The 26,307-nt window shown below is 44.7% G+C and overlaps 2 protein-coding genes across 2 annotated transcripts; both read left to right on the forward strand.

Moving 5' to 3' along the window:
- The first annotated feature begins 655 nt into the window (after positions 1 to 655).
- LOC115595756 (protein NLRC3-like) lies at positions 656 to 11,501 on the forward strand. The gene is made up of 9 exons (XM_030440561.1): positions 656 to 662; positions 785 to 833; positions 926 to 1,154; positions 2,103 to 3,891; positions 4,204 to 4,377; positions 4,541 to 4,714; positions 8,899 to 9,072; positions 9,234 to 9,280; positions 9,724 to 11,501. Coding segments are annotated over exons 1-9 (3,285 nt in total). The 5' UTR covers positions 656 to 660; the 3' UTR covers positions 10,371 to 11,501.
- Positions 11,502 to 12,211: 710 nt separating this feature from the next.
- Positions 12,212 to 26,240, forward strand: parp12b (poly (ADP-ribose) polymerase family, member 12b). Its single transcript, XM_030440604.1, has 8 exons — positions 12,212 to 12,655; positions 14,694 to 14,829; positions 17,511 to 17,766; positions 17,878 to 17,967; positions 18,856 to 18,982; positions 19,066 to 19,234; positions 19,358 to 19,478; positions 24,939 to 26,240. Exons 1-8 carry the CDS (start codon positions 12,294 to 12,296, stop codon positions 25,088 to 25,090), a joined length of 1,413 nt encoding a protein of 470 aa, XP_030296464.1. The 5' UTR covers positions 12,212 to 12,293; the 3' UTR covers positions 25,091 to 26,240.
- The last annotated feature ends 67 nt before the right edge of the window (positions 26,241 to 26,307 follow it).

The following is a 26,307-nucleotide window of genomic DNA, read 5'->3' on the forward strand; positions in this document are numbered from 1 at the left end:
GCTGGATCTCGGGCGCGCTGCCATCAAGGCAGACAAAAAGTGTCGATCCCCGAGTATGACCTAACAGGCAGGAGAGTAATGGAGGACCTTCTACCTGTTAGGCCGCACTAGGGGATCGACACTTTTTGTCTGCCATGATGACGGCGGGCCGGAGGTGCTGCTGCTAACGTGAGTTGTCCAAAAACCTAAATACGCAGGCAGTTGGCTTTGAGGATGAGACAATTTTGGACAGTATCTCAAGGGAGATATTTCCAAAAGTGTTTAGAGCTTAGACTAACTGAGAATCGGCAGCAGGATATTTTTACATCATCATCTTTTTTGCCCGACTTGCCTGCTTTCGCAACCATTTCAGAAAAAACAGGGCTTGTTCAGGCGAAGCAAAAAGAGAGAAAATAAGAAAGGAAAAAGGGGTTTGTTTTGGCATGAAAGTTGGAGGGCTGGATGGTTTAACGTTCACGGGAGCACTCGTGCAACACGTCTACTCCATCTGCTCGTTAACCGGAAGTCATGACTGTATATTTCTGATTCATTACTCAGAGTTTAACTCTGTTTCTGAAGGCTTCTCCAGCAAAGAACAGACTGGACTGTACGCAGCTGCCTGTCCATGAAGAGTGACCGCTCCATGGAAATCCCAACAGTTTTTAAGTTATTCCTGCCAAAATGTAAGTTAATTTCAAACTTCATATGAGTTACATTACCTCTGAACAGTATGTTCTTGTTGTAAATTAACATGAGAATGCTCATGACTAAAATTGACTAAGTAATTATGTGTCAAACTACAAAGGCCTCGGTCTGTCCAGGAGCATCAGACAGACATGGACTCCATATTCATGGTGAGTAACTATACAGCAACATTTCTGAAAAGTATAACTGAGCTTTAGCAAGTCAGTTTTACAACTATTATATATGTATTATTCTGTCCCAGCTTCTTGAGACAAACATTATCACATTTGTGAGGACTGAATTAAAGAGGCTCCAGAGTCTTCTGAGCACTGATCAACCAAAATGCCTAGAGAAGCAAAGTGAGGATGATGAGGTGGTGGATGATGAAGTAGATGTGCTGATGAGGAGCAGCAGAAAGGCATTTCTGAAGATCACTGTGGATTTTCTGAAGGAATTGAAGCAGGACCAGCTGGCTGACTGTCTTCAGAGCAGTAAGCCCTATACACTAAGATTCACTTCTTCCATTGTCTGAAGATTTGATTGCTTTTTTGATTATTGTTTTCTGGTTTCCCAAGTGTCCTTACCCTAACTGCATTGATCTCACTCTGCAGTTTGTCTTGTGTTTGTCTCAATCTGTCTTGGTTCGTAACTCTGTTGTCCTTACCATCCCTCCTGGCTGGCTCGCCAAATAATGATACACACTAAAAAAAGGGCCAATTCTTTCCTGATGATTTTCTTGTTCAGCAAATGCAACAAAAACACAATCTGGGGATGAAAGTTGGTTTCCTTTTCTGCTATCCTGCTTGTCATTATAATGCAACTGAGCTAACTTCCTTCTAAAAACCTCAGGGTTACAATATATAACCAATACAATTGAACTACAATGGTAATGATAACATGAATTAAGGGTGCACACCATGTAATTTACAGCATATTCATTAACAAAATATTACTTATGTCAGTCATACACCATTCATCTGTTCTACACATCACAATGGAACAATATAATAACCTTGGTCAGGTCTCTAATATATCTTTAAGGCCATTTGGATGGCATGCTCAACATTTGTAGATTTTTTTATGGCACTACTCTAATCTGCAACTAAAAAACAGTTTTGGGATGAACATCAGCTTCCTTGGCTGGTATCTTGACTGTCTTATGTTTACAACCGAGGAGCTGAATCAGAACCACATAATAACCCAAAGAAATTTGAACCAAATGGCCCAGACTTTGCCCTTTTCCAGCTCATGATAAATTGGGGAAAAAAATTGTCTTGAATTGGGTACATTCAATACTATCTCTGCTTTGTTAAATTCTACTGAGTTTAAGTATGGAACTGTCTGAAGTGAGTGTATTGCTAAACTTAAGGCAGAAAATTATTCAATTATCCATGTTTACTACATCAACCTGTGTAGTTTTTTGTCATATTTTCTTTCAGAAACTCATACTTCAGTGTGTCAACGCAAGCTTAAGTCTAACCTGAAGGAGAAGTTCCAGTGTGTGTTTGAGGGGATCGCTGATGCAGGAAACCGAACCATTCTAAATCAGATCTATACAGAACTCTACATCACAGAGGGAGGGACTGCAGAGGTCAATGATGAACATGAGGTTAGACAGATTGAAACAGCATCCAGGAAACCACACAGACCAGAAACCGCAATCAGATGTGAAGACATCTTTAAACCCTCACCTGGAAGAGATAAACCAATCAGAACAGTGATGACACAGGGAGTGGCTGGCATCGGGAAAACAGTCCTAACACAGAAGTTCACTCTGGACTGGGCTGAAGACAAAGCCAACCAGGACATACAGTTCACATTTCCATTCACTTTCAGAGAGCTGAATGTGCTGAAAGAGAAAAAGTTCAGCTTGGTGGAACTTGTTCATCACTTCTTCACTGAAACCAAAGAAATCTGCAAGTTTGAAGAATTCCAGGTTGTGTTCATCTTTGACGGTCTGGATGAGTGTCGACTTCCTCTGGACTTCCACAACACTGAGATCCTGACTGATGATACAGAGTCCACCTCAGTGGATGTGCTGCTGACAAACCTCATCAGGGGGAAACTGCTTCCCTCTGCTCGCCTCTGGATAACCACACGACCTGCAGCAGCCAATCAGATCCCTCCTGAGTGTGTTGACATGATGACAGAGGTCAGAGGGTTCACTGACCCACAGAAGGAGGAGTACTTCAGGAAGAGATTAAGAGATGAGGAGCAGGCAAGCAGAATCATCTTCCACATCAAGACATCACGAAGCCTCCACATCATGTGCCACATCCCAGTCTTCTGCTGGATCACTGCTACAGTTCTGGAGGATGTGTTGAAGACCAGAGAGGGAGGAGAGCTGCCCAAGACCCTGACTCAAATGTACATCCACTTCCTGGTGGTTCAGCTGAAACTGAAGAATGTCAGGATTGATGGAAAATCTGAGTCAGATCCACACTGGACTCCAGAAAGCAGGAAGATGATTGAGTCTCTGGGAAAATTGGCTTTTGAGCAGCTGCAGAAAGGAAACCTAATCTTCTATGAAGCAGACCTGACAGAGTGTGGCATCGATATCAGAGCAGCTTCAGTGTACTCAGGAGTTTTCACACAGATCTTCAAAGAGGAGAGTGGACTGTACCAGGACAAGGTGTTCTGCTTCATCCACCTGAGTGTTCAGGAGTTTCTGGCTGCTCTTTATGTCCATGTAACATTCATCAACTATGGAGTTAATCTGCTATCACAGCACCACTCATCAGATAGTTGGTTCGAATTATTCAAAAATAAAGAAAACTTCTACCGGAGTGCTGTAGACAAGGCCCTACATTTTCCAAATGGACACCTGGACTTGTTCCTCCGTTTCTTCCTGGGTCTTTCACTGCAGACCAATCAGACTCTTCTAAGAGGTCTACTGAAATACACAGAAAGTAGATCAAAGACCAACCATGAAACAGTCCAATACATCAAGAAGAAGATCGTGAGCAGTTCCTCTGCAGAGAAAAGCATCAATCTGTTCCACTGTCTGAATGAACTGAATGATTGTTCTCTTGTAGGGGAGATCCAACAGTCCATGAGTTCAGGAAGTCTCTCCACAGGTAACCTCTCTCCTGCTCAGTGGTCAGCTCTGGTTGTCATCCTACTGTCATCACAAAAAGATCTGGATGTGTTTGATCTGAAGAAATACTCTGCTTCAGAGGAGGCTCTTCTGAGGCTGCTGCCAGTGATCAAAGCCTCTAAAAATGCTCTGTAAGTGGGTAGAACTAGATCAACTAAAGGTCAAATCTACAATTGGTGCAAAGTGCTCCAGGGATCAGATGGTTGTACCTAAACCATCCACATCGCTGTTGTGATCTTGACTGTTCAGTGCCACGTATAGACTGTTGGTTATTGGCTGTAAAAAAAATGCAGATATTGATCAGTGGATGCGGGAGAAAGGCCACTGTACACCAACGGCAGATTGGGGCTTTATATATCTTAATATTTCTTGTATCTATGCAGGTTATTGCATACAAATTGGAATATTATTTCTAACTACTATTCTCACAAATATTGTTTCAGGTTGACTGGCTGCAAGTTGTCCAAGAGAGGTTGTGAAGCTCTGTCGTCAGTTCTTAGCTCTAAGTCCTCTAGTCTCATAGAACTGGACCTGAGTAATAACAGCCTGAAGGACGAAGAAGTGAATGTGCTGTGCGCTGGACTGAAGAGTCCACATTGTAAACTGAAAATACTCAGGTTGGTATTCCTGACCACCTTCAATAGATAGCTTTTTTAATTCTGGCTTACATGCATAAGACTCTCATAGAACCACAAGCCACTGTGTAATTCCTCCATGTGTCTGTGACCTATAGTTTTCTATGAGGTAATAACATTTTCACATCTTTTCCTGTGTGTCAAGGCTGAGAGTATGTAACCTGTCAGAGAGAGGCTGTGAAGCTCTGTCCTTAGTTCTCAGCTGTAAATCCTCTAGTCTGAGAGAACTTGACCTGAGTAACAATGACCTGCGGGATGAAGGAGTGAAGCTGCTGGCTACTGGACTGAAGATGCCGCACTGTACACTGGAAGTGCTCCGGTTTGTTGTCTTATTTACCATGCATGTTTATAACGCATAGCCACATCCATCTGAGAGTGTCTTTCATTTGTCTTTCTTTGACTTTTCTTAACTTGATTTGTTTTTTCATTAATGCTACCATCAAACATTTACATGACTGGAATTACTGGCTGAGAATTAAATAATTTCACGTAACCACCAATGACATTCTGACATTATTAAAGATTTGGTGTACACTGTTACCAATTCTCATAGCTTAAGCAATGGTTTTGAAGTTACAACAATTCATCCTGTGCTATGGTGTAACTTTTGAACATTTACTGTACAATTCCACTGAATTTACAGCGTAATTTTGTCATAAAATAATTGCACATAAAACACTCAACAATTACTAGTGGTACTTAAATGTAGGTAAAGTTGAACAAGGGACACAGTTGGGAATTTTAGAGGAAGACAGAAAATCCAAACTGTTCTCCCCTGTTATCCTGTAATTAGACAGTACTGTTAGCTGTACCAGGAGGAACCATTGAGAATTTATATGTACTGACTCATAAGATAAAATAAGTCACGAAGAATCACACAGCTAATGTCTGGAAATAACACTATAAAATTGGAGACTGCATCATATAATGTTACTTTTGGTAAAATTAAGACCCAGAAAATATTGCCATTAAAGGTCCCATATTATGCCCATTTCTGCTTCCTGACATGGTTCCTTGACATCTAAATGGAATGTCGAAAAAAATCAAAGGATTGAGCACAGCAGGGTTCTTGAAACACCAGTTTCACAGCCCTGCTCTAGGTGGCCGGCTTGAGTGCCTTTTTCATAAATGCTAATGAGCAACTGCGTGCGCCGCCCAAAGACGGAATTTGCACCACCCACCTCTTCCCACCATGCGGAAGACGTGAGGACAGCATCGCGTGACCACGGCAACGGTTGAATTCGGGGGAGAAATGGCTGCCGGACAACAAACTGCGGTGGAACCGTACATGTTCGAGCCGGAGTCCGACCCAGAACAAGCAGAGGCTCCAGAAGAAAGTCAGCAGCCAAGAATAAACATGGATGTTTTCTCAGTGGTTAGTAGTTAACTTTGTTACCTCGACATTACTTTAATGATACTGCATAGATAAATGAAAGTTTTACAGACTTACTGGCCGTCTGCCTCACGTTGTTACATATAACAACCCCCTTCTCCTGCCTCGAGTGTTTACATCATAAAGCTTAGCCAAAACTCGGCTGGCGTTTACTGCTGTTCAGTTGCAGTAACAGGGATTCAATTTAACAATTGCCGTTACTAGAGAAAAGCGTAACCCCATATTATTTTTTATTTTTATTTACTTTTATGTAGCCAGGTAAGTCAATCGAGAACCTGTTCTTATTTACAATGATGACCTGTAATTAGCTACTGCCAGCAATTTTCAACAACTGTAGTTTTTAATAAGCCACAGCTGCCTCCCGTCACCTCTCTACCAGCAGTATTGTTTTTTAACCAGTTACAACAGTTTATAAACTTTAATTGAATATTACAAAAGAAACAACACGTGATTGATTAGCTATCGTAGTTTCCAATGAATAATAAAAATTCTGCTTAAAAACAGGTGTTCCTGTGGCATTGTGAACAAATGGCTTCAGAACCCAAGAATATCTGCTGTATGGAAATACCACAAGTAAGTGTGAACACTGGGCAAACATGGTTGTCATTTTGCAGTCTCTCTTTTCTCTAATCTCTAATCTCACTCACTTAACTTTCATACTTTCTAGGTTACATGAAGACTACAGCAGTTTCCCGAGCCACCATCATGCATGATGGACCCTCCTGGCCTGTAACCTGTCTGCCTGAAAGTATTTGCACTGCAGAATGCACTGAACATTTATCTGGCAGACTATGGACCTTTACGTCTGACGGGAATAGTGCAGTAAGCAGTCTGCAGTGCATTAAACAAAATTAATGTTTACAGGACAATTGCACTTAAACCAAAAGCCTTGTGCTGCAGTGTTGTAAAGTTTCTCTTATTTCTCCTAATTACTTCTTATTTACACATTCTCCTTCTTTATTATTCAATTTTAAAACCATCTAAAAAGAATTCAGATTTTATTTGTTTGTGTTTATTTTCAACCTTTTGTGTGATGCCTGTGTGTCCATGTTTATTTTAATTTGTGAGTTTTAAATAAAAGATTGTAAAACTTACAGAATGTCGCCTCTGTCCTCACTGGTTTGGCTCTGCACTCTCCCTTCCTGGACTCTGGAAAGCTCAGTTTGAAAAGAGGATCTCCTGATGATGTGGTGGCGTGCGGTCAGCATTCTCATTGTAATGCAGTGTAGCCAGGTAGAGTCTTGAACAGTAAAAAAGACAATCAAACATGAAAACAATTGCAAGAAATGGGCAAATGTTCTTAACAAGTAATCACAGTTTAATTTACCTGCACAGCATTCCCAGATATGGATAGGAGTAAAACATGACAGTACTGTTACAGTATAAATTCAAGCACTAAAGGCTGCAACAGCTCATTGTTACACTTGATCAAAAGCAATCTAATGTGAATGAAGAGTCCTAGAAGAGAGTTGTGTGCCAACACTGCATCTTTGAGGTGGCTCTGTCTGGCAGCCAATATCTCTTGTAGTGCTAGCAGGTAACTCTAATGATGTACTGGCCTATATAATGAAAGAGAAGTGACATCAACTGTATCTTACATGTATAACTATGCCAACAGCAACATAAAGCTACATAAAGGATCACTCAGAAATAACTTCAGGAGAAGAAACTCATTACACAGAACGGTTGGCTTTGAGTGTAAATTGTGCTGGGACATACCAGTCAACCATACACTCATTTGGCCCTGGGCTATGCTAACATATTCCAGTTTAGAAAACATTTCCAAATGCATTATTTCACTTATTCCCGAAACTTAGACCCGGCGGAGGGTGTGTGTATGTACTGCTTGACCTACTGGGTCTCTGGGTTTGCATGTGGAGACCATGCTGATTGCTAACCAGAAGCTAGCGGTTATTGTTAGCTTGTACTATGTGGCTAAACACTGCTTGGTTAGTTCGTGTAAAATTGCAAAATAAACACAGCTAAATATTTGTACATTCTGACATTTCCCTAGGACATGGATTAAATAATTTGCAAGATCAGAAACGTACTACACAGAATGATTCTGCTGAGGCAGTAACTTGTGGCGTGGTCAGAGAAGCTAGCGGTTAGCTGCTAGCCTTACCTTGTTCTCAATGGCAAAACACACACTTCATCACGCACGAGTTCACCCTAATCTACAAAAGAAACACACGGCTAATTATTTGTATACTTACATGTCCCTCATCTGCAGATATTCCATGCAAAGTTGGAAGTGCCCCACCGTTTAGAAAAAGTCTCCCAACCAATCTTGCCTTGTACTGACCGAGGTTGGAGAAACAGTCAGTCTGGGAGTGTTAAGCACACACGAACAGTTTTTGTAAACTGTAGCTGGACGTTGCCTTCAAAAAAGAATTAAATCCATGCCGCTCTTCTGTCCTCTGCGGCTGGGGCAGGAATGGAGTGTTCTGTGCTTGACTTTACAGCCAACAACAGAACACTTCACATTGCACTTCGACATGGCGCTTTCGATAACATAATAGCGGATCTCCAAGAAGGTAATGCTGTACCTGGTGGGTGGAGACACTGTGGGTGGCAATATTCAAATGCTTCGGTCAATGATGTCGGTGACCGATACCGAATTTGACTGGCCCATCTGGAAACTGCAGGCGAGACACTGTCAGAAATCTGTATCTCACTCAAAAAGCATGAATGGTCTTTTTTCAAAGTTGATATGCATGTGGCAGCACCAGGGACCCAAAATAACACCCCAAATCCCAGAAAAGGTGTTTAGTGTTTATAGCACATCAGAATAATATATTTCATAACCATCAAATTAAATGTTGGTGTTGTTATGATGGCTCTCTGTCCTGCTCACCCTGGAGGACATAAACTGTGGTAACACACTGGCAGTGTTGGGGAGACTTAAACTACATAACTTGATATGCATGTGGCAGCACCAGGGACCCAAAATAACACCCCTAATCCCAGAAAAGGTGAGTTTCTAATGATATGGGACCTTTAAAATAGAAAAAAACAGTAATGTAGACAATGAAGATCAGCATGTCGAGGGGAGCGACCACTGCACAGTGATTGCTGTGATATAACTTTTTATTGTGTGTGTTTTATAGATTATCTGGCTGTTTGATTACAAACAAAGGCTGTGCTTCTCTGGCCTCAGCCCTGAGCTCCAACCCCTCTCATCTGAGAGAGCTGGACCTGCGGTACAACCATCCAGGAGATTCAGGAGTGAAGCTGCTGTCTGCTGGACGAAAAGATCTAAACTGGAGACTGGACATTGTGTGGTAAAGAGACGCCCACTGGCCCAGAGCTGAGGACAAACTTTTTATATGCACTACTGATAAGGCTCTAGGAACTGTTACATGTTCAGGATGTTTGTTCTGTCCAACATGTGCCTTCAGGGGGTAATTGTGCAGTACTGACTCTGTTTATTCTTCATCTACAGTTTGGAGCCACATGGAGTTTGCTGGCTGAAACCAGGTCTGAGGAAGTGTAAGTAAATTAATGTTGAGTCACCTGATCAGAATAATTATGGCCATACCATTCCTACCTACATTATGGGTTCTTGAAAGTAAAATGTGTCTTGTCAGCATTCAGTACAGGCTTGATTTTAATCCAAACGCATACAAGACTATGTCATCCACATAAAAACAGATATAAGGGATCATGAGGCAGGAATAATATGACCAGTACTTCTTCTTAGTGTTTTTCTTTTGGTGGCATTCTAAAATTCAAAGTCTGGACAGTTTTCTTCAGACAACTTTTCTAGATATTCTGGGTATTTTGTACATCATTTTATACACATTTCCATTAATATTCTATTTCACATTTTTGGTATTATTGAGAACATTATGGATCCACCAATGTGTCTGATGGAGTTGAAGACTAAATATGAAATATGAAATCTGACCTGGGATTTTTGCTTTGTCAATCAGATGCTTGCGCAGTCACACTGAACTCAGATTCAGCACACAGATTTGTCAGACTGTCCGACAGCAACAGAAAGGCAACAATGGAGATAGAGAAGCAGTCATATCCTGATCATCCAGAGAGATTTGAACACTGCAAACAGGTGCTGGGCAGCAAAGGTCTGAATGGCCGCTGTTACTGGGAGGTGGAGAGGAAGGGAGAGGTGTTTATTGGAGCGGCATACAACAAACTGAAGAGGAAGGGAAAGGGTTACGACACTCTTCTAGGGATGAACAAGGACTCCTGGAGTGTTTTTTGCTCTGATAAAAGCACATTCAGTGGCTGGAAAGATGACAGACGAGAGGTTGTTTTTTCTCCCTTTTACTCCAACACAATAGCAGTGTATGTGGACTCCCCTGCCGGGACCCTGTCCTTCTACAGAGTCTCTTCTGATGAATTCATCCACCTCCACACCTTCAACACCACCTTCACTGAACCTCTTTATCCTGCGTTTGGATTCAGTGTGTGGTCGGCAGGATCGTCTGTGACTCTGCCGTGGGTGAAGGAGGAATGGTCGACCCCTCGAACAACATTTAGGAACAGTTTTGAGTCAGTTTTGACTCAGTTTCTCTATCAGACATACACTAAAATCTCCTCACTGTTAGCACAATAAGCCTGTGCTACAAAGCTGGATCTGTGGTTAGCGACGTGTCGTCAGGGGTAACTCTGGGTTGCTAAGCTAACTTTTGCTGCATACTCTTTGTATTCAGGTGAGCCTCTGAGTGAAGTCAGCACTCAGCACAGACTCTGGTTTGCTCTTTTGTGACTTACTTCTGTGACTCATATTAACCTTTAAAGTCTTCTATGTTTTCTACAGTATGGCGAGGCAACAAGGCTTTAAAGAGGGGTGGGTCTAACCTCACTTCACCATGAGTTCCCATTATTTCTTAAGGGCAAAATGTTCATATCTTTTCTGAAAACAGTTTGTAGAATTGCTACCAAAAGACACAACACGGTAGTCCTGATGATTCTGCATGTTTTGATGTGTTTTATGTGTATGTATGGGAAATGCTGCAGGAATAGTTACGTGGTAAAAAAATACGTAAGTATCCATAATAGTGTTCTGAAATATGAAAAATAATATTCAGTGTTTATAGCACATCAGAATAATATATTTCATTACCATCAAATTAAATGTTGGTGTTGTTATGATGGCTCTCTGTCCTGCTCACCCTGGAGGACACAAACTGTGGTAACACACTGGCAGTGTTGGGGAGACTTAAACTACATGTAGTTGAACTACACAGCTTAACTACAATTTGCTGTAACTTGCTGGTAGTTAAACTACATTCATATTTTGTGCTGCATCAAGTAATTCAACTAGTTTTTGGGTCATCTTTTGTAGTTTAACTACTCAGTTTACAAACTACAATTTTGGCAAATAACATGAAATATTTTTTTTTATAAAAAAAAAGACCTACATAATATAAATTGTATTTTATTTTTCTTTGATGACAAAGTGGATGAGGTGGAAGTCTTTGTGAAGTCACCAGATGAGTCCCCACAAAATGCTTTCAGATTTCTACCCAAAATGTCCAAAGTGTTTGTGAAGTTCAGCACTGGTGTCCCAGCCAGTGCAGCATGTGAGCAGCTTATTAGTGTTGGTAAAGATGTTTTTAGTGCCAAATGGAACCGGTTGTCTGATAAAAACTTTGAGAGACTGCTCATGTGTTGTGTCAACAAGTGATTCAGCCCTGACATCTAGATCTAGTGCCTCAGTGTTAGAGCCTCTGAAGTTCCTGTGATGTGACCAAACATGTCAGCTTTGGTTCTTTAAAAAATAAAACCTGAGCAGAGAGGCATATTTCTGCTGGCATGGGAATTTTTTGTAGGCTACTATATTTTGTTTCATATACACCATATGTTGATTTATTTAATGCTGAGTTAAATGAGTAGAATGAGTAGAAGTAGTTGCTAAAGCTACTTTTTTTAGCAGTAGTTTTACAAACTACATTTCTCCAGGAGTAGAAATGTAGTTTGTTCAAACTACTGCAGGGCTGAACTACATGTAGTTTTACAAGATACGTTGCAAAGTAGCTTCACCAACACTGGTCACTGGATCATTATCATAATTCTACTGTGTTATTAAGATATGTCTGTCAGGACATACTGTTATAATAAAGCCTTTATTAAAAATAAATCTGTTGTCATTCCTTTAAGGATCGTTCTGACTAATAATAATATCCAAAAACATGTTTTCCTCCTGTGAATATTTAGTTGTGTTGTAACTGAAGATCAGTGTAAACGTTACACAACATGACAGACTGTAGTTTCTCTTAAATATAAAAATCAGACTTTAATCTCTAAATGAAATAGTTTCAGTGTACATAATAATGATGATGATGACGATGATGATGATGTCACGCCCCATCTGTAATATTTCACCAATCAGGATGTCGGTTTATTGTCCAGCAGCCATAACAGCACTTGTGATTGGCTGTCCCTGTCAGACAGTACTGTGTGCTTTTATTGTGACGGTCTGGGGTGTTTCCTGCTCCTCAGTGTGATCAGCTGTGATCAGCTGTCAGTGCTCATCATGTCGTACAGCAGAGAGGTCCTGTTGGCCACCAGCCTGCTGTGCAGCAGCTCTGGATCCATGCAGCTGCTGCAGCTGTACCGGAAGCTGCTGCAGTGCTGCGACATCACCGAGAAACAGTTCCTCGACATCATCCAGCAGTGCCCCCGCTTCCTACTGGTCCGCGGGCCTGTAGGGGCCGGCGAGGAGCGGCTGGAGAACTGCACGGTGGTCGCTCAGACCTCCCTGCGGCTGTGCAGCAGGTACGGCCGGGAGCCGTGCACCGAGTCCGGGTCCGGGTCCGGAGAAGAGGACGGAGGCTGCCAGCAGCTCCATCTCTGCAAGTTCTTCATCTACGGAAACTGCAGGTTCGGCAAGGGCAGGTGAGCGGCGTGCACGCGCGCAGGTGTTTCAGGCAACAACAACAGGTTCATCTTAAAGTGGCACGTTTGATTCATGTCGACGTGAGCACGTCAGAGACGCGTCAGAGCGATAAAATGTGAATAAAGTCCGTTTGTTTGTCGGCAGCGGAGGGATACATCCTCCATCTCACGAGCTGAACACGACGGCTTTGAATATTTTCTTCTCTTCCAGGCTTCCGTAGATCAATGACAACAGTAGATTGACAATAAAATGATCAGGAGCTTTTACTGATCATATTTTTTATCTGATGAAATCTGGTCTATTTACTCCTCCGCCGCGGAGTGATACAGGCTTCCTGCTGCAGTGAAGAGACCAAACGAAACTTAAGGAAATAGAAACTGAAGCAGCTCATCACGTCATCACACTTCTCACTCTTCATCACGTCATCACACTCCTCACTCTTTATCACGTCATCACACTCCTCACTCTTCATCACCTCATCACACTCCTCACTCTTCATCACGTCATCACACTCCTCACTCTTCATCACCTCATCACACTCCTCACTCTTCATCACGTCATCACACTCCTCACTCTTCATCACCTCATCACACTCCTCACTCTTCATCACGTCATCACACTCCTCACTCTTCATCACCTCATCACACTCCTCACTCTTCATCACGTCATCACACTCCTCACTCTTCATCACCTCATCACACTCCTCACTCTTCATCACCTCATCACACTCCTCACTCTTCATCACCTCATCACACTCCTCACTCTTCATCACGTCATCACACTCCTCACTCTTCATCACCTCATCACACTTCTCACTCTTCATCACCTCATCACACTCCTCACTCTTTATCACGTCATCACACTCCTCACTCTTCATCACCTCATCACACTCCTCACTCTTTATCACGTCATCACACTCCTCACTCTTCATCACCTCATCACACTCCTCACTCTTCATCACGTCATCACACTCCTCACTCTTCATCACCTCATCACACTCCTCACTCTTCATCACGTCATCACACTCCTCACTCTTCATCACCCTCATCACACTCCTCACTCTTCATCACCTCATCACACTCCTCACTCTTCATCACGTCATCACACTCCTCACTCTTCATCACCTCATCACACTCCTCACTCTTCATCACGTCATCACACTCCTCACTCTTCATCACCTCATCACACTCCTCACTCTTCATCACGTCATCACACTCCTCACTCTTCATCACCTCATCACACTCCTCACTCTTCATCACGTCATCACACTCCTCACGCTTCATCATGTCATCACACTCCTCACTCTTCATCACCTCATCACACTCCTCACTCTTCATCACGTCATCACACTCCTCACTCTTCATCACCTCATCACACTCCTCACTCTTCATCACGTCATCACACTCCTCACTCTTCATCACCTCATCACACTCCTCACTCTTCATCACGTCATCACACTCCTCACTCTTCATCACGTCATCACTCTCCTCACTCTTCTTCACGTCATCACTCTCCTCACGCTTCATCATGTCATCACACTCCTCACGCTTCATCACGTCATCACACTCCTCACTCTTCATCACGTCATCACACTCCTCACGCTTCATCATGTCATCACACTCCTCACTCTTCATCATGTCATCACACTCCTCACTCTTCATCACGTCATCACTCTCCTCACTCTTCATCATGTCATCACTCTCCTCACGCTTCATCATGTCATCACACTCCTCACTCTTCATCACGTCATCACACTCCTCACTCTTCATCACGTCATCACACTCCTCACGCTTCATCATGTCATCACACTCCTCACTCTTCATCACCTCATCACACTCCTCACTCTTCATCACGTCATCACACTCCTCACTCTTCATCACACTCCTCACTCTTCATCACACTCCTCACGCTTCATCACTTTTATTGTGACCCTAAATGATCTTTAACTATTATAAACATAACAGATATAAAGTATTGATGATGGATCCTGATCAGTTCTGATTGATTAAAGACCCCGTTGTTGTGTGTCTGTCGCAGAAGGTCGTGTAAATTCTCTCACGACATTCGTTCAGATCACAACTATCGATTACTGAGAGAGTGTACGCTGCACGAGCTCAACGAGGACGACCTGTTTCTGCTGCTGCTGCAGAACGACCCCTCGCTGCTGCCACAGGTAACACACACACACACGCACGCACGCACACACACACACATACACACACACACACAGAAACACAGAAACACAAACACCCATACCTGTGACACAGCTAATAATTGCACACAGATTTGGGCCCGTATTCACAAAGACTTTTATCTTAACGTTAGGAGGACTCCTAAATGGGACTGAAAGTTTTGATGTAGGAGTCGTTTCTTAAGTAATTCACAAAGCTGCTGAGACCTACTTTTAGTTCTGAAAACAGTGAACTCCCAAACTAGAAGTAACTGACGGACTGAAGTCAGTGCTGGAAATAACATATTCAGATTTGATACGCCAGCTAGCGCATTAATTTACAGCGGTGAACAGACAACTTGACTGGAACTACTTAGTAGGTGTACATATATCAGGGGTTAATGGACACCCTGCAGCCAATCAAAATCGAGTATTCCCCCAGACCAAAGTATAAGTAAGGGATAATGTATAGAACGGCAGTCACTATCGGGAAAGTAAGTCCCGACAGGACAAACCGGACCCCGACACGAAGCGTCCTTTCCCGATAGTGACCGCCGTTCTATACATTATCCCGCTTATTACACGGTCACTTGCCAACACAAAAGAAAACTTGACACAGTGTGTCTTTTTACAATTTATTTGTTACCGTTTATAGTGTTTTTCAGCAGAGAAATATAGTTCGCCACACCGACGCCGTTTCACTTCTCCCTCTTCACTGCTTTCCTCTCTTTTTCTTTTCTTGACCGGTGACGACAACTCAGTCTTTTGCCAAGAGTTGAAATCACCGTATTCTCCAAGAATATTAAAGTTATTGTGAAACTCATCCATACTAGTGGCCTAGGAGTAGGTTTTTCCGATATAAAGTAGACTACAGATCAGCTGACGTCGCTTAGCGACCGAAGACGCTGGGGTGAAAAGTGACCGGACTACTTGCGGAGCAAAGATTTTAGAGCGCGGAGTGATACGAAATACGTGAATCAGAGGCAAAAAGGCCACTTTCCTTCCTAAGAAAAGATATTAGATAAAGAAGTGTATTTATGAGGAGAATTAAGCCGCGTCAAACCACTCTCGGGAATCGTGTGTTGATCCGGGACATTTCGCAACAATGTCCAGTATATTGTAATGTGCGTCAAAGACAATTTGTGTGTTGATGGAATGCAACTTTTTCCGATTGACAAAGACGTCTTCGTCCTGAGAAGGTGCAATTATTTTAATATGCGTCCCATCAATGGCACCGATCACACCGGGTATACCTGCAATTTCCATGAATTTGGCTTTGATTCTTTGTTGTTGGCGATTGTCTAAAGAAAACTGGATAAACTGACGGTTTTATATGAGGTCTACAGGGCACATTGATGGTTTGGGAGGTAGAGCGGCTTACTGATGGCTGTGATATTCCTAAATTATCCGCGTTGCAGAGCTGCATTTTCCCTGTAGCCAAACACCGGAGTGTTGCCAAACATTTTAACTCTTGTGTTATTGGATTGTTTCGGTTGGTTGGGAACGTTATTGCGTCTCTCACAAACTCAACCACAACTTCAATCCCTTCACGGTCCATCCGACATCATTTTAATAATTCCCTGTTATTTAGCGTCTCCAGAACATTCAGCTGTGACCAGGTCTTAGTGAGTCAGGAGTCCTCTGGACTACTTCTAAGGTCTCCCAGACTTAGCTGCTACTTTTAGGCCTAAAATGTTTTGTGAATAACTCTTATTTTCAAAAATTAGGAGTCCTAAAGTAACGACTGACACGCCCATTATTTTTAGGAGTTGCTCCTAAATTCTCCTGTTAGGAGCTACTTTTAGCCTGAAGATTCTTTGTGAATACGGGCCCTGATCATTAGTCAGGAGTTTTCTTCAGATATTCTTACAATAACTCTTCTGATTCTTCTTCGTGTTCTTTGAACTTTATCTGAACCTGAAACACGTTCCTGCAGTTTGTTCTGCCGTCTCTGTGTCCTCTCTCAGTTTCTTCTCTTCTCTCTTCTGGAGACGTTTGGACCAGAGTAGCCTCAGTTCTGGTTTCAGTGGATGTGAACAGACATGAGGATCCTTCAGTCTGATCTGAGAACAGGTGTTAATGAGTCGTGTGGTAACACAGTGAGAGAAGAAGAAGAAACGAGTGAAGAGACGCCTGAAGAACTCAATCAGAAGCTGAGGTTAAAATAACGAAGCAGAGAACAAAAATAAAAAAGACCAAAAAGAAAAAAGAACAAACCATAAAGATAATAAGTGTCCTGTTTCCACTGAGGTAAAACACTCTGTTCTGTCAGGATCATTGTCTCGTTATGATGTCATAATGAAACATTATGAGATCTGTATTCAGAGGGAAACACGTAGTTAAAGAATGTTATCTTGTAATCATCAGAATTCTCAGATTCAATTCAAATCTCATTAAAATCAGATTTTTTTTAGATCACATAATTAGGATAAAACTTTAAGATGTTACAAAGTTCATAGATGATGACGATGATCTCAGAATGACATAATAACTGTGACTCATCACATCTGATTATTCTTCATGCTTGTGACAGAATTATTTCATAATTGTGACATTTTGTGTCTCAGGATCTGGTTTTCATCCATTCAACATAAACTTTATTTTGTCTTCTCAAACTTTTGGTCACAGTCGCTGGTCAGTCCTTCAGGTGCATCTCAGGTGTAACGTGTCCCGTCTCATCCCAGGTGTGTCAGCACTATAACAAAGGTTCCGGTCCGCACGGCAGCTGCAGCTTCGAGCAGACCTGCACCAAAGTCCACCTGTGTCAGCACTTTGTTCAAGGCGACTGCACCTTCGGACTCAAGTGTAAACGGCTGCACGCCATCGGAAACCATGGCCGCCGCATGTTGGAGGAGAGAGGACTGAGCAGAGACATCATCCAGGAGCTGCCCTTCATCTACAGGAACATCTACCACCTCAGTGCTGCCGCCACCTCCACAGGTGACACAAACACACCTGTGGTCACGTTTAACCTCCACAGATGACGCGAACACACCGTTGCTCAGTTGGACCTGCTGCAGGTGTTGATCTCTTCATGTCCGTGTGTTTCAGAGAATCTTCCAGAGTCTTGGTGTAAACCTCAGACTGATGACAGGAACAACATCTGTCTGCACTTCATCAGGAACAGCTGCAGGTTTCGCAGTGAGTTCACCTTCAGACTGATTCACCTTCATGTTGTCGTCATGTGATCGACAGGTCTGTTGTTCCTGCAGTTAACTTTAAACTCCACCAGGCGGCAGCAGAGTTTAGACTCTTCATGTGTCAGACTGAGTCTGATCACTCTGAACAATCACATCAGTCAGTTTACATCAAAATCCCAAACAGAAACAACAAAATACAGCTGAATGTGTTTATTCTGATCCTGACTGACAGGAGAAGTTCAGATACTCGAGTAAAAACAGACTCAAGCACTGATTCAGCTTGTTTACTCCAGTAAAGTAATAGATTACAGGCTCTGACATGTACTCAGAGTATCAGAGTAAAAAGTCTCCCTCTGAAGGACATTTGTGCTCAAAGCTAACTGAAGCTCACGTCATATTAATAGAATTCAAAGACTATTAAAGTTAAAGGTAGAATCAGTAGGATTTGTCCCAGCTGTTCCTGAACGCACCACAAAGACAGTTGATTGTTGAGTCGCATTCCCAGGACGTCAAATAGACACATGTTGGGTTGGTAAAGCGTCCCGAGCAGCAACAAAGAGAGAAAATCAGAAACTCTCTGCAGATACGAGACACTAACACGCCTTTTCTCCACATTCCAGTCTCCCTCTCTGTCTGTTTATGGCTTCTTACGTCTTTTACGTCTTTGTCTCGTCTCTTAGTTGTTACATATTAATTTAGTTGTCAGTGTTTTTTGTGTTACGGTTGGTGTGTTTGTCAGCAGATGATTGGACAATCTGTTGAAGTCTTTTTGATTTTGTTCACATTCAGGCTGATTAAAATGAGTATTTTTCTCTCTTGTGTGCTTCAGTGTGCATATTTTCAGTTCTTGTGTTTTTATCGTTGAGTTTTCTCGTCTCTCTTTGTGTAGACGAGTGCCGCCGTGTTCACTTCCACCTGCCCTACAAGTGGGAGGTGTTTGATGGCCTCACCTGGATAGACCTGCAGCACATGGAGGACATCGAGCAAGATTTCTGTGACCCGTCTAAGACACAGAGGTCAGAGGTCACATGTCACTCTTCAGGTTTGAAATCAATCTGCTGTTGATGAAGTGTCGACTGAAACTCTACTTTGTTTTCAGCGGTGGCGATCAGCCCGTCAACTTCCTGACGAAAAGTCAGGGGTCGCAGCGTGTTCGCCGTCTCTCCACCGTTTCCTCGGTAACAAAGCCGCCTCACTACACCCTGACGACTCAGTGGCTGTGGTACTATAAGGGGGACCAGGGGAACTGGGTGGAGTACGGACAGCTGGTGAGTCAGACTGCTGTGTCAGCTTGAACTTAAAGGATCAGATGTGTTTTTTCATCACATCAATGCTGACTGGGATCGTGATATTAGCATGTTAGCATGCTAACCCATCTCTGCCTCTCTCAGGATGAAAAGCAACGCAGCACCTCAGTGACATCACAAACTCTGGAGGAGGCGTTCCTCTCCGACAAAACAGCTGACGTCCAAGTAGTGAAAGGCCAGAGACAGTATGTCATCAGCTTCAGAGGTACGACTTCCTGTCTGTTCTTGTCAGAGCTCGAACTCAGTAACTGTTTCACAAGTCATGTTAGTCCTGACTAGACCCAAACCCTAACCCTACGTCCAGAGTCTGGACAGGAAACTCCAGAGTCAAGTTCCAAGTCTACACCAACAGGTCCGAAAACAAGTCGTAAAGGAGAAGAAAATTAAGTTCCAAGACAGGTTAGTCCCAAGACAAATAATTAACTTTTCAAGAGTTAGGTCCCAAGTCAGGCCAGGGAAGTCCCAGTACACGCCCCAAGTCAAGACAGGTGGTCTTAAGGTGAGTCATGTCCTAACTCAAGACTTCAGGTCCAAAGTCAAAATTTGAAATCCCCAAGTCAAACACTATGTTGAGACAAGAAGGTCCCAAATAATGTCTCAAGTCAAGTTCCAAGTCAAGTTCCAAGTCAAGTTCCAAGTCCAGGGTCAAGACAAATAAGTCCCTCAGACAACGTAAAAGTCCAGACAGGTGACTTAGTCCTGTGGTGTTTCTCAAGGAATCAGAATCAGAATCAGAATCAGAATCCCTTTCTTAGTCCTGCAAATGGGGAAATGTCTGTGCCGCAGCAGCCAAAGGACTGAAATATTACAATAAAGAATAATAATAATGGCAGCCACTGCCATCAGTAAGGGTCCTGCGATGAGCTGGCGACTCATCCAGGGAGTACCCTGGCCTTCGCCCATAGAGTCACTGGATTTGGCCCCAGTACCCCCGCTCCACCTTGAAAAAAAAAAGGTGGTATAAAAGCGGTAACATCACCCGCGACCCGCATGGATAAAGCGGAAGAAAACGAAACGAAACGAAACGAAAACGAAAGAATAATAATATTAAAAGAAATAGACAATATAATTAAAGGTAAGAAATAGAATTAGACTTGTATATACATAATATACATACTATGAACAAATATAAACACTGTGGCAGTGTAATGTTATTGATGAAAAATAGATATGAGAAATTAGTTATGTACAGAGTTTGTATTGCACCGTGAGGTCTACTGGGAGCAGCGCTGCTTGTAGAGCAGCAGGAAGGACGGACCTGTGGTACCGCTCCTGTACACACTCGGACCTGTGGTACCGCTCCTGTACACACTCGGACCTGTGGTACCTCTCCTTCACTCACTTGGACCTGTGGTACCTCTCCCTCACACACTCGGACCTGTGGTACCGCTCCTGTACACACTCGGACCTGTGGTACCGCTCCTTCACTCACTTGGACCTGTGGTACCTCTCCCTCACACACTCGGACCTGTGGTACCGCTCCTGTACACACTCGGACCTGTGGTACCGCTCCTTCACACACTCGGACCTGTGGTACCGCTCCTGTACACACTCGGACCTGTGGTACCGCTCCTGTACACACCTGGACCTGTGGTACCGCTCCTTCACACACCTGGACCTGTGGTACCTCTCCTTCACACACTCGGACCTGTGATACCTCTCCTCACACTCGGACCTGTGGTACCGCTCCTTCACACACCTGGACCTGTGGCACCGCTCCTGTACACACCTGGACCTGTGGTACCGCTCCTTCACACACTCGGACCTGTGGTACCGCTCCTTCACACACTCGGACCTCTGGTACCGCTCCTGTACACTCGGACCTGTGGTACCGCTCCTTCACACACTCGGACCTGTGGTACCTCTCCTTCACACACTCGGACCTGTGGTACCTCCCCTTCACACACTCGGACCTGTGGTACCGCTCCTTCACACACTCGGACCTGTGATACCTCTCCTTCACTCACTCGGACCTGTGGTACCGCTCCTTCACACACTCGGACCTGTGGTACCGCTCCTTCACTCACTCGGACCTGTGGTACCTCTCCTGTACACACTTGGACCTGTGGTACCGCTCCTTCACACACTTGGACCTGTGGTACCTCCCCTGTACACACTCGGACCTGTGGTACCGCTCCTTCACACACTCGGACCTGTGGTACCTCTCCTGTACACACTCGGACCTGTGGTACCGCTCCTTTACACACTCGGACCTGTGGTACCTCTCCTTCACACACTCGGACCTGTGGTACCTCTCCTTCACTCACTTGGACCTGTGGTACCTCTCCTTCACACACTTGGACCTATGGTACCTCTCCTTCACACACTCGGACCTGTGGTACCTCTCCTGTACACACTCGGACCTGTGGTACCGCTCCTTCACACACCTGGACCTGTGGTACCGCTCCTTCACACACTCGGACCTGTGGTACCTCTCCTTCACTCACTTGGACCTGTGGTACCGCTCCTTCACACACTCGGACCTGTGGTACCTCTCCTTCACTCACTTGGACCTGTGGTACCTCTCCTTCACACACTCGGACCTGTGGTACCGCTCCTTCACACACTCGGACCTGTGGTACCGCTCCTTCACACACCTGGACCTGTGGTACCGCTCCTTCACACACTCGGACCTGTGGTACCTCTCCTGTACACACTTGGACCTGTGGTACCGCTCCTTCATACACTTGGACCTGTGGTACCTCTCCTGTACACACTCGGACCTGCGGTACCACTCCTTCACACACTCGGACCTATGGTACCTCTCCTTCACACACTCGGACCTGTGGTACCGCTCCTTCACACACCTGGACCTGTGGTACCGCTCCTTCACACACTCGGACCTGTGGAGCCTCTCCTTCACACACTCGGACCTGTGGTACCGCTCCTTCACACACCTGGACCTGTGGTACCGCTCCTTCACACACTTGGACCTGTGGTACCTCTCCTTCACACACTTGGACCTGTGGTACCGCTCCTTCACTCACTTGGACCTGTGGTACCGCTCCTTCACATACCTGGACCTGTGGTACCTCTCCTTCACACACTCGGACCTGTGGTACCGCTCCTTCACACACCTGGACCTGTGGTACCTCTCCTTCACACACTCGGACCTATGGTACCTCTCCTTCACTCACTTGGACCTGTGGTACCGCTCCTTCACACACTCGGACCTGTGGTACCGCTCCTTCACACACCTGGACCTGTGGTACCGCTCCTTCACACACTTGGACCTGTGGTACCTCTCCTTCACACACTTGGACCTGTGGTACCTCTCCTTCACACACTTGGACCTGTGGTACCTCTCCTTCACTCACTTGGACCTGTGGTACCTCTCCTTCACACACTTGGACCTATGGTACCTCTCCTTCACACACTCGGACCTGTGGTACCTCTCCTGTACACACTCGGACCTGTGGTACCGCTCCTTCACACACCTGGACCTGTGGTACCGCTCCTTCACACACTCGGACCTGTGGTACCTCTCCTTCACTCACTTGGACCTGTGGTACCGCTCCTTCACACACTCGGACCTGTGGTACCTCTCCTTCACTCACTTGGACCTGTGGTACCTCTCCTTCACACACTCGGACCTGTGGTACCGCTCCTTCACACACTCGGACCTGTGGTACCGCTCCTTCACACACCTGGACCTGTGGTACCGCTCCTTCACACACTCGGACCTGTGGTACCTCTCCTGTATACACTTGGACCTGTGGTACCGCTCCTTCATACACTTGGACCTGTGGTACCTCTCCTGTACACACTCGGACCTGTGGTACCGCTCCTTCACACACTCGGACCTATGGTACCTCTCCTTCACACACTCGGACCTGTGGTACCGCTCCTTCACACACTCGGACCTGTGGTACCTCTCCTTCACACACTCGGACCTGTGGTACCGCTCCTTCACACACCTGGACCTGTGGTACCGCTCCTTCACACACTTGGACCTGTGGTACCTCTCCTTCACACACTTGGACCTGTGGTACCGCTCCTTCACTCACTTGGACCTGTGGTACCGCTCCTTCACATACCTGGACCTGTGGTACCTCTCCTTCACACACTCGGACCTATGGTACCGCTCCTTCACTCACTTGGACCTGTGGTACCGCTCCTTCACACACTCGGACCTGTGGTACCTCTCCTTCACACACTCGGACCTGTGGTACCGCTCCTTCACACACCTGGACCTGTGGTACCGCTCCTTCACACACTTGGACCTGTGGTACCTCTCCTTCACACACTTGGACCTGTGGTACCGCTCCTTCACACACCTGGACCTGTGGTACCGCTCCTTCACTCACTTGGACCTGTGGTACCGCTCCTTCACATACCTGGACCTGTGGTACCTCTCCTTCACACACTTGGACCTGTGGTACCGCTCCTTCACACACTTGGACCTGTGGTACCTCTCCTTCACACACTCGGACCTGTGGTACCGCTCCTTCACACACTCGGACCTGTGGTACCTCTCCTTCACTCACTTGGACCTGTGGTACCTCTCCTTCACACACTCGGACCTGTGGTACCTCTCCTTCACACACTCGGACCTGTGGTACCGCTCCTTCACTCACTCGGACCTGTGGTACCGCTCCTTCACACACTCGGACCTGTGGTACCGCTCCTTCACACTTGGACCTGTGGTACCGCTCCTTCACACACCTGGACCTGTGGTACCGCTCCTTCACACACTCGGACCTGTGGTACCTCTCCTTCACACACTCGGACCTGTGGTACCGCTCCTTCACACACTCGGACCTGTGGTACCGCTCCTTCACACACTTGGACCTGTGGTACCTCTCCTTCACACACCTGGACCTGTGGTACCTCTCCTGTACACACTCGGACCTGTGGTACCTCTCCTTCACACACTCGGACCTGTGGTACCGCTCCTTCACACTTGGACCTGTGGTACCGCTCCTTCACACACCTGGACCTGTGGTACCGCTCCTTCACACACTCGGACCTGTGGTACCTCTCCTTCACACACTCGGACCTGTGGTACCGCTCCTTCACACACTTGTGTATCAGTCTGGCCCGGTGCTGAGACAGTGACCTGCAGGTTGGACTCCTGCACCAGCAGTGATGACAGCTGGTCCATCATCCTGCTCTCTCCACCACCTGCACCGGGTCCAGAGGATCCAGGATGGACCGGGTCCAGAGGATCCAGGATGGACCGGGCCTTCTTGATAAGTGTATCCAGTCTCCTCCTGTCTGCTGCTACTCCAGAGAAGATGGCTGATGCAACCACAGAGTCACAGAAAGCTGTCAGGAGGTCCCTGCAGTCCAACGAACACGAGCCTCCTCAGTAATTGTAAAAGTAATGACAGCTGAGTGCTACGACGAGTTTCAAGTCATGTTCCAGGTCAAGACAAGTATATCCTGAGTCACTTCTGAAGTCACATCCCCCATGTGACACATCAAGTGAAGACAACAAAGTCTCAGATCAAGTCCCAGACAGGTCTTAAGCCAATGATCAAGTGAAGCCCCGAGCCATGACCAGCGAGTCCTGAAATTACTTTATGTCCCAAGTCTTGAACAAGTTGCTGTGAGCTCTGAACCCAAATATACATGTCAGGTCATGTTGTTCTATAAAGCTAATACTTGTGTTAATTTGGAGAAATATTTATTTTGTCTCTCTGATCTTGTCCTACTCATGCAGACATGTACCAGAGAAACCCCAAACACAACACCAAGAGACAAGTTCGCCGGCGTCCACGCTTCGTCTCCGTGGCTGAGGTGGAGCGACAGGCCGGTTCAGTGGAGAAACCTCCACCTTATGACTTCCTGTCCCTGCAGACTGGATCGGACTGAGTTTTATGATTTTATTCTGGGATTTCTTGAACTGAACTTGGTTTTCACTGTTTCCTTCTGCTCACTCCTCTGACTTCACTCCTCTAACTGGTTTATTGATAAATAGATTTTCATAAGTAAGGAATTTATCTGGTTTGATACAATAAACATGAGACAATACGATATAAAAATGAGAGCACATGCTGCAAATCATAAAGAGAAAGAAAACAAGAAAACATGAGTTTATACCTCAGCTCACTCAGAGAAACCACACATATGAATACAGCTGACCCAGGAAATGATAGCACATAGTTGGCTAATGCTTCGACAGCAGCTCCATGTCTCGTGCTGTTCTGTTCATGCTGACTAAAAGAAATTTTCTCTACCTTCAGAAAATTCTTACAACAAATATGCGAGTGTGGTCGGCGCCATCAGAACGCTCAAAGATGAGTTTGGCTCCAAAGCTTCAAATACATCACATACTGAGCACAGGACCAGTCTGAATTAAATATGCTGCAGTTAACTGTGGAAAAACAAACTGGTAGAATATAAATGTCCATCTACTATATATTATTATTAACTATAACTATTATGTTGTTGTATTAATGACAGTAACACCGTCTGAACTTTGAGAGTAAAGCAGCGTTTTCACTTACTGGGTTTGTTCCTGTAATCAAGTTAAAGACGTCCCTGAACTTTTGTCAGGAATATTTATTTGTGTCTTTTTAGTGATTTATTTTCTTTTTTGTCTGTTTTCATTTTCTGTTGGAGAAAGAAGAACTTTCAGATTGAGTCCATGACTTCCTGTTAGCGCTCCACCATCACTCTGAATACGCCTCATTAAAATCACAACATGGCCGGATGTAATATCAAAGCACAGAGGCTGAAGGTTTATACAAACATCATCATAATGAAGTCGTGCAGAGCTGCAGAGCGGAACCATTTCAACCAGAACTTCATGATCTGGACCCAACAGAGTCTCTGAGCTTCATGTTTGATACAGTACAAACGTTTCACTGGGTTTTAAACTATATTCTGTATTTTTGTTATTCTGTTATTATTTCAGTTATTTTCTGTCTTTCTTGAAACATATCAACACATTTCTCTTCTCGTCTCTGCTGACGTCACATTTTCTATTGTTTTGATATTAAACAGCTGATTTCAATACAAATTGACTGTGTGTTTTTCTTCAGACCAACATCTGGACCTGGTCTGATCCGGCCCAGGTTCTGATATTG

The sequence above is a fragment of the Sparus aurata genome, chromosome 14 (assembly GCF_900880675.1).
Source record: "Sparus aurata chromosome 14, fSpaAur1.1, whole genome shotgun sequence".
NCBI classification, from domain to species: domain Eukaryota; kingdom Metazoa; phylum Chordata; class Actinopteri; order Spariformes; family Sparidae; genus Sparus; species Sparus aurata.

Coding starts and splice junctions, on each gene's coding strand:
- parp12b (XM_030440604.1), top strand. CDS start 12,294: ATGTCGTACAGCAGAGAGGTCCTGTTGGCCACCAGCCTGCTGTGCAGC. Junction 17,767..17,877: donor TGCTGCCGCCACCTCCACAG/GTGACACAAACA, acceptor CGTGTGTTTCAG/AGAATCTTCCAGAGTCTTGG. Junction 19,479..24,938: donor GTATGTCATCAGCTTCAGAG/GTACGACTTCCT, acceptor CTACTCATGCAG/ACATGTACCAGAGAAACCCC.
- LOC115595756 (XM_030440561.1), top strand. Junction 834..925: donor ACATGGACTCCATATTCATG/GTGAGTAACTAT, acceptor ATTCTGTCCCAG/CTTCTTGAGACAAACATTAT. Junction 3,892..4,203: donor AAAGCCTCTAAAAATGCTCT/GTAAGTGGGTAG, acceptor ATATTGTTTCAG/GTTGACTGGCTGCAAGTTGT.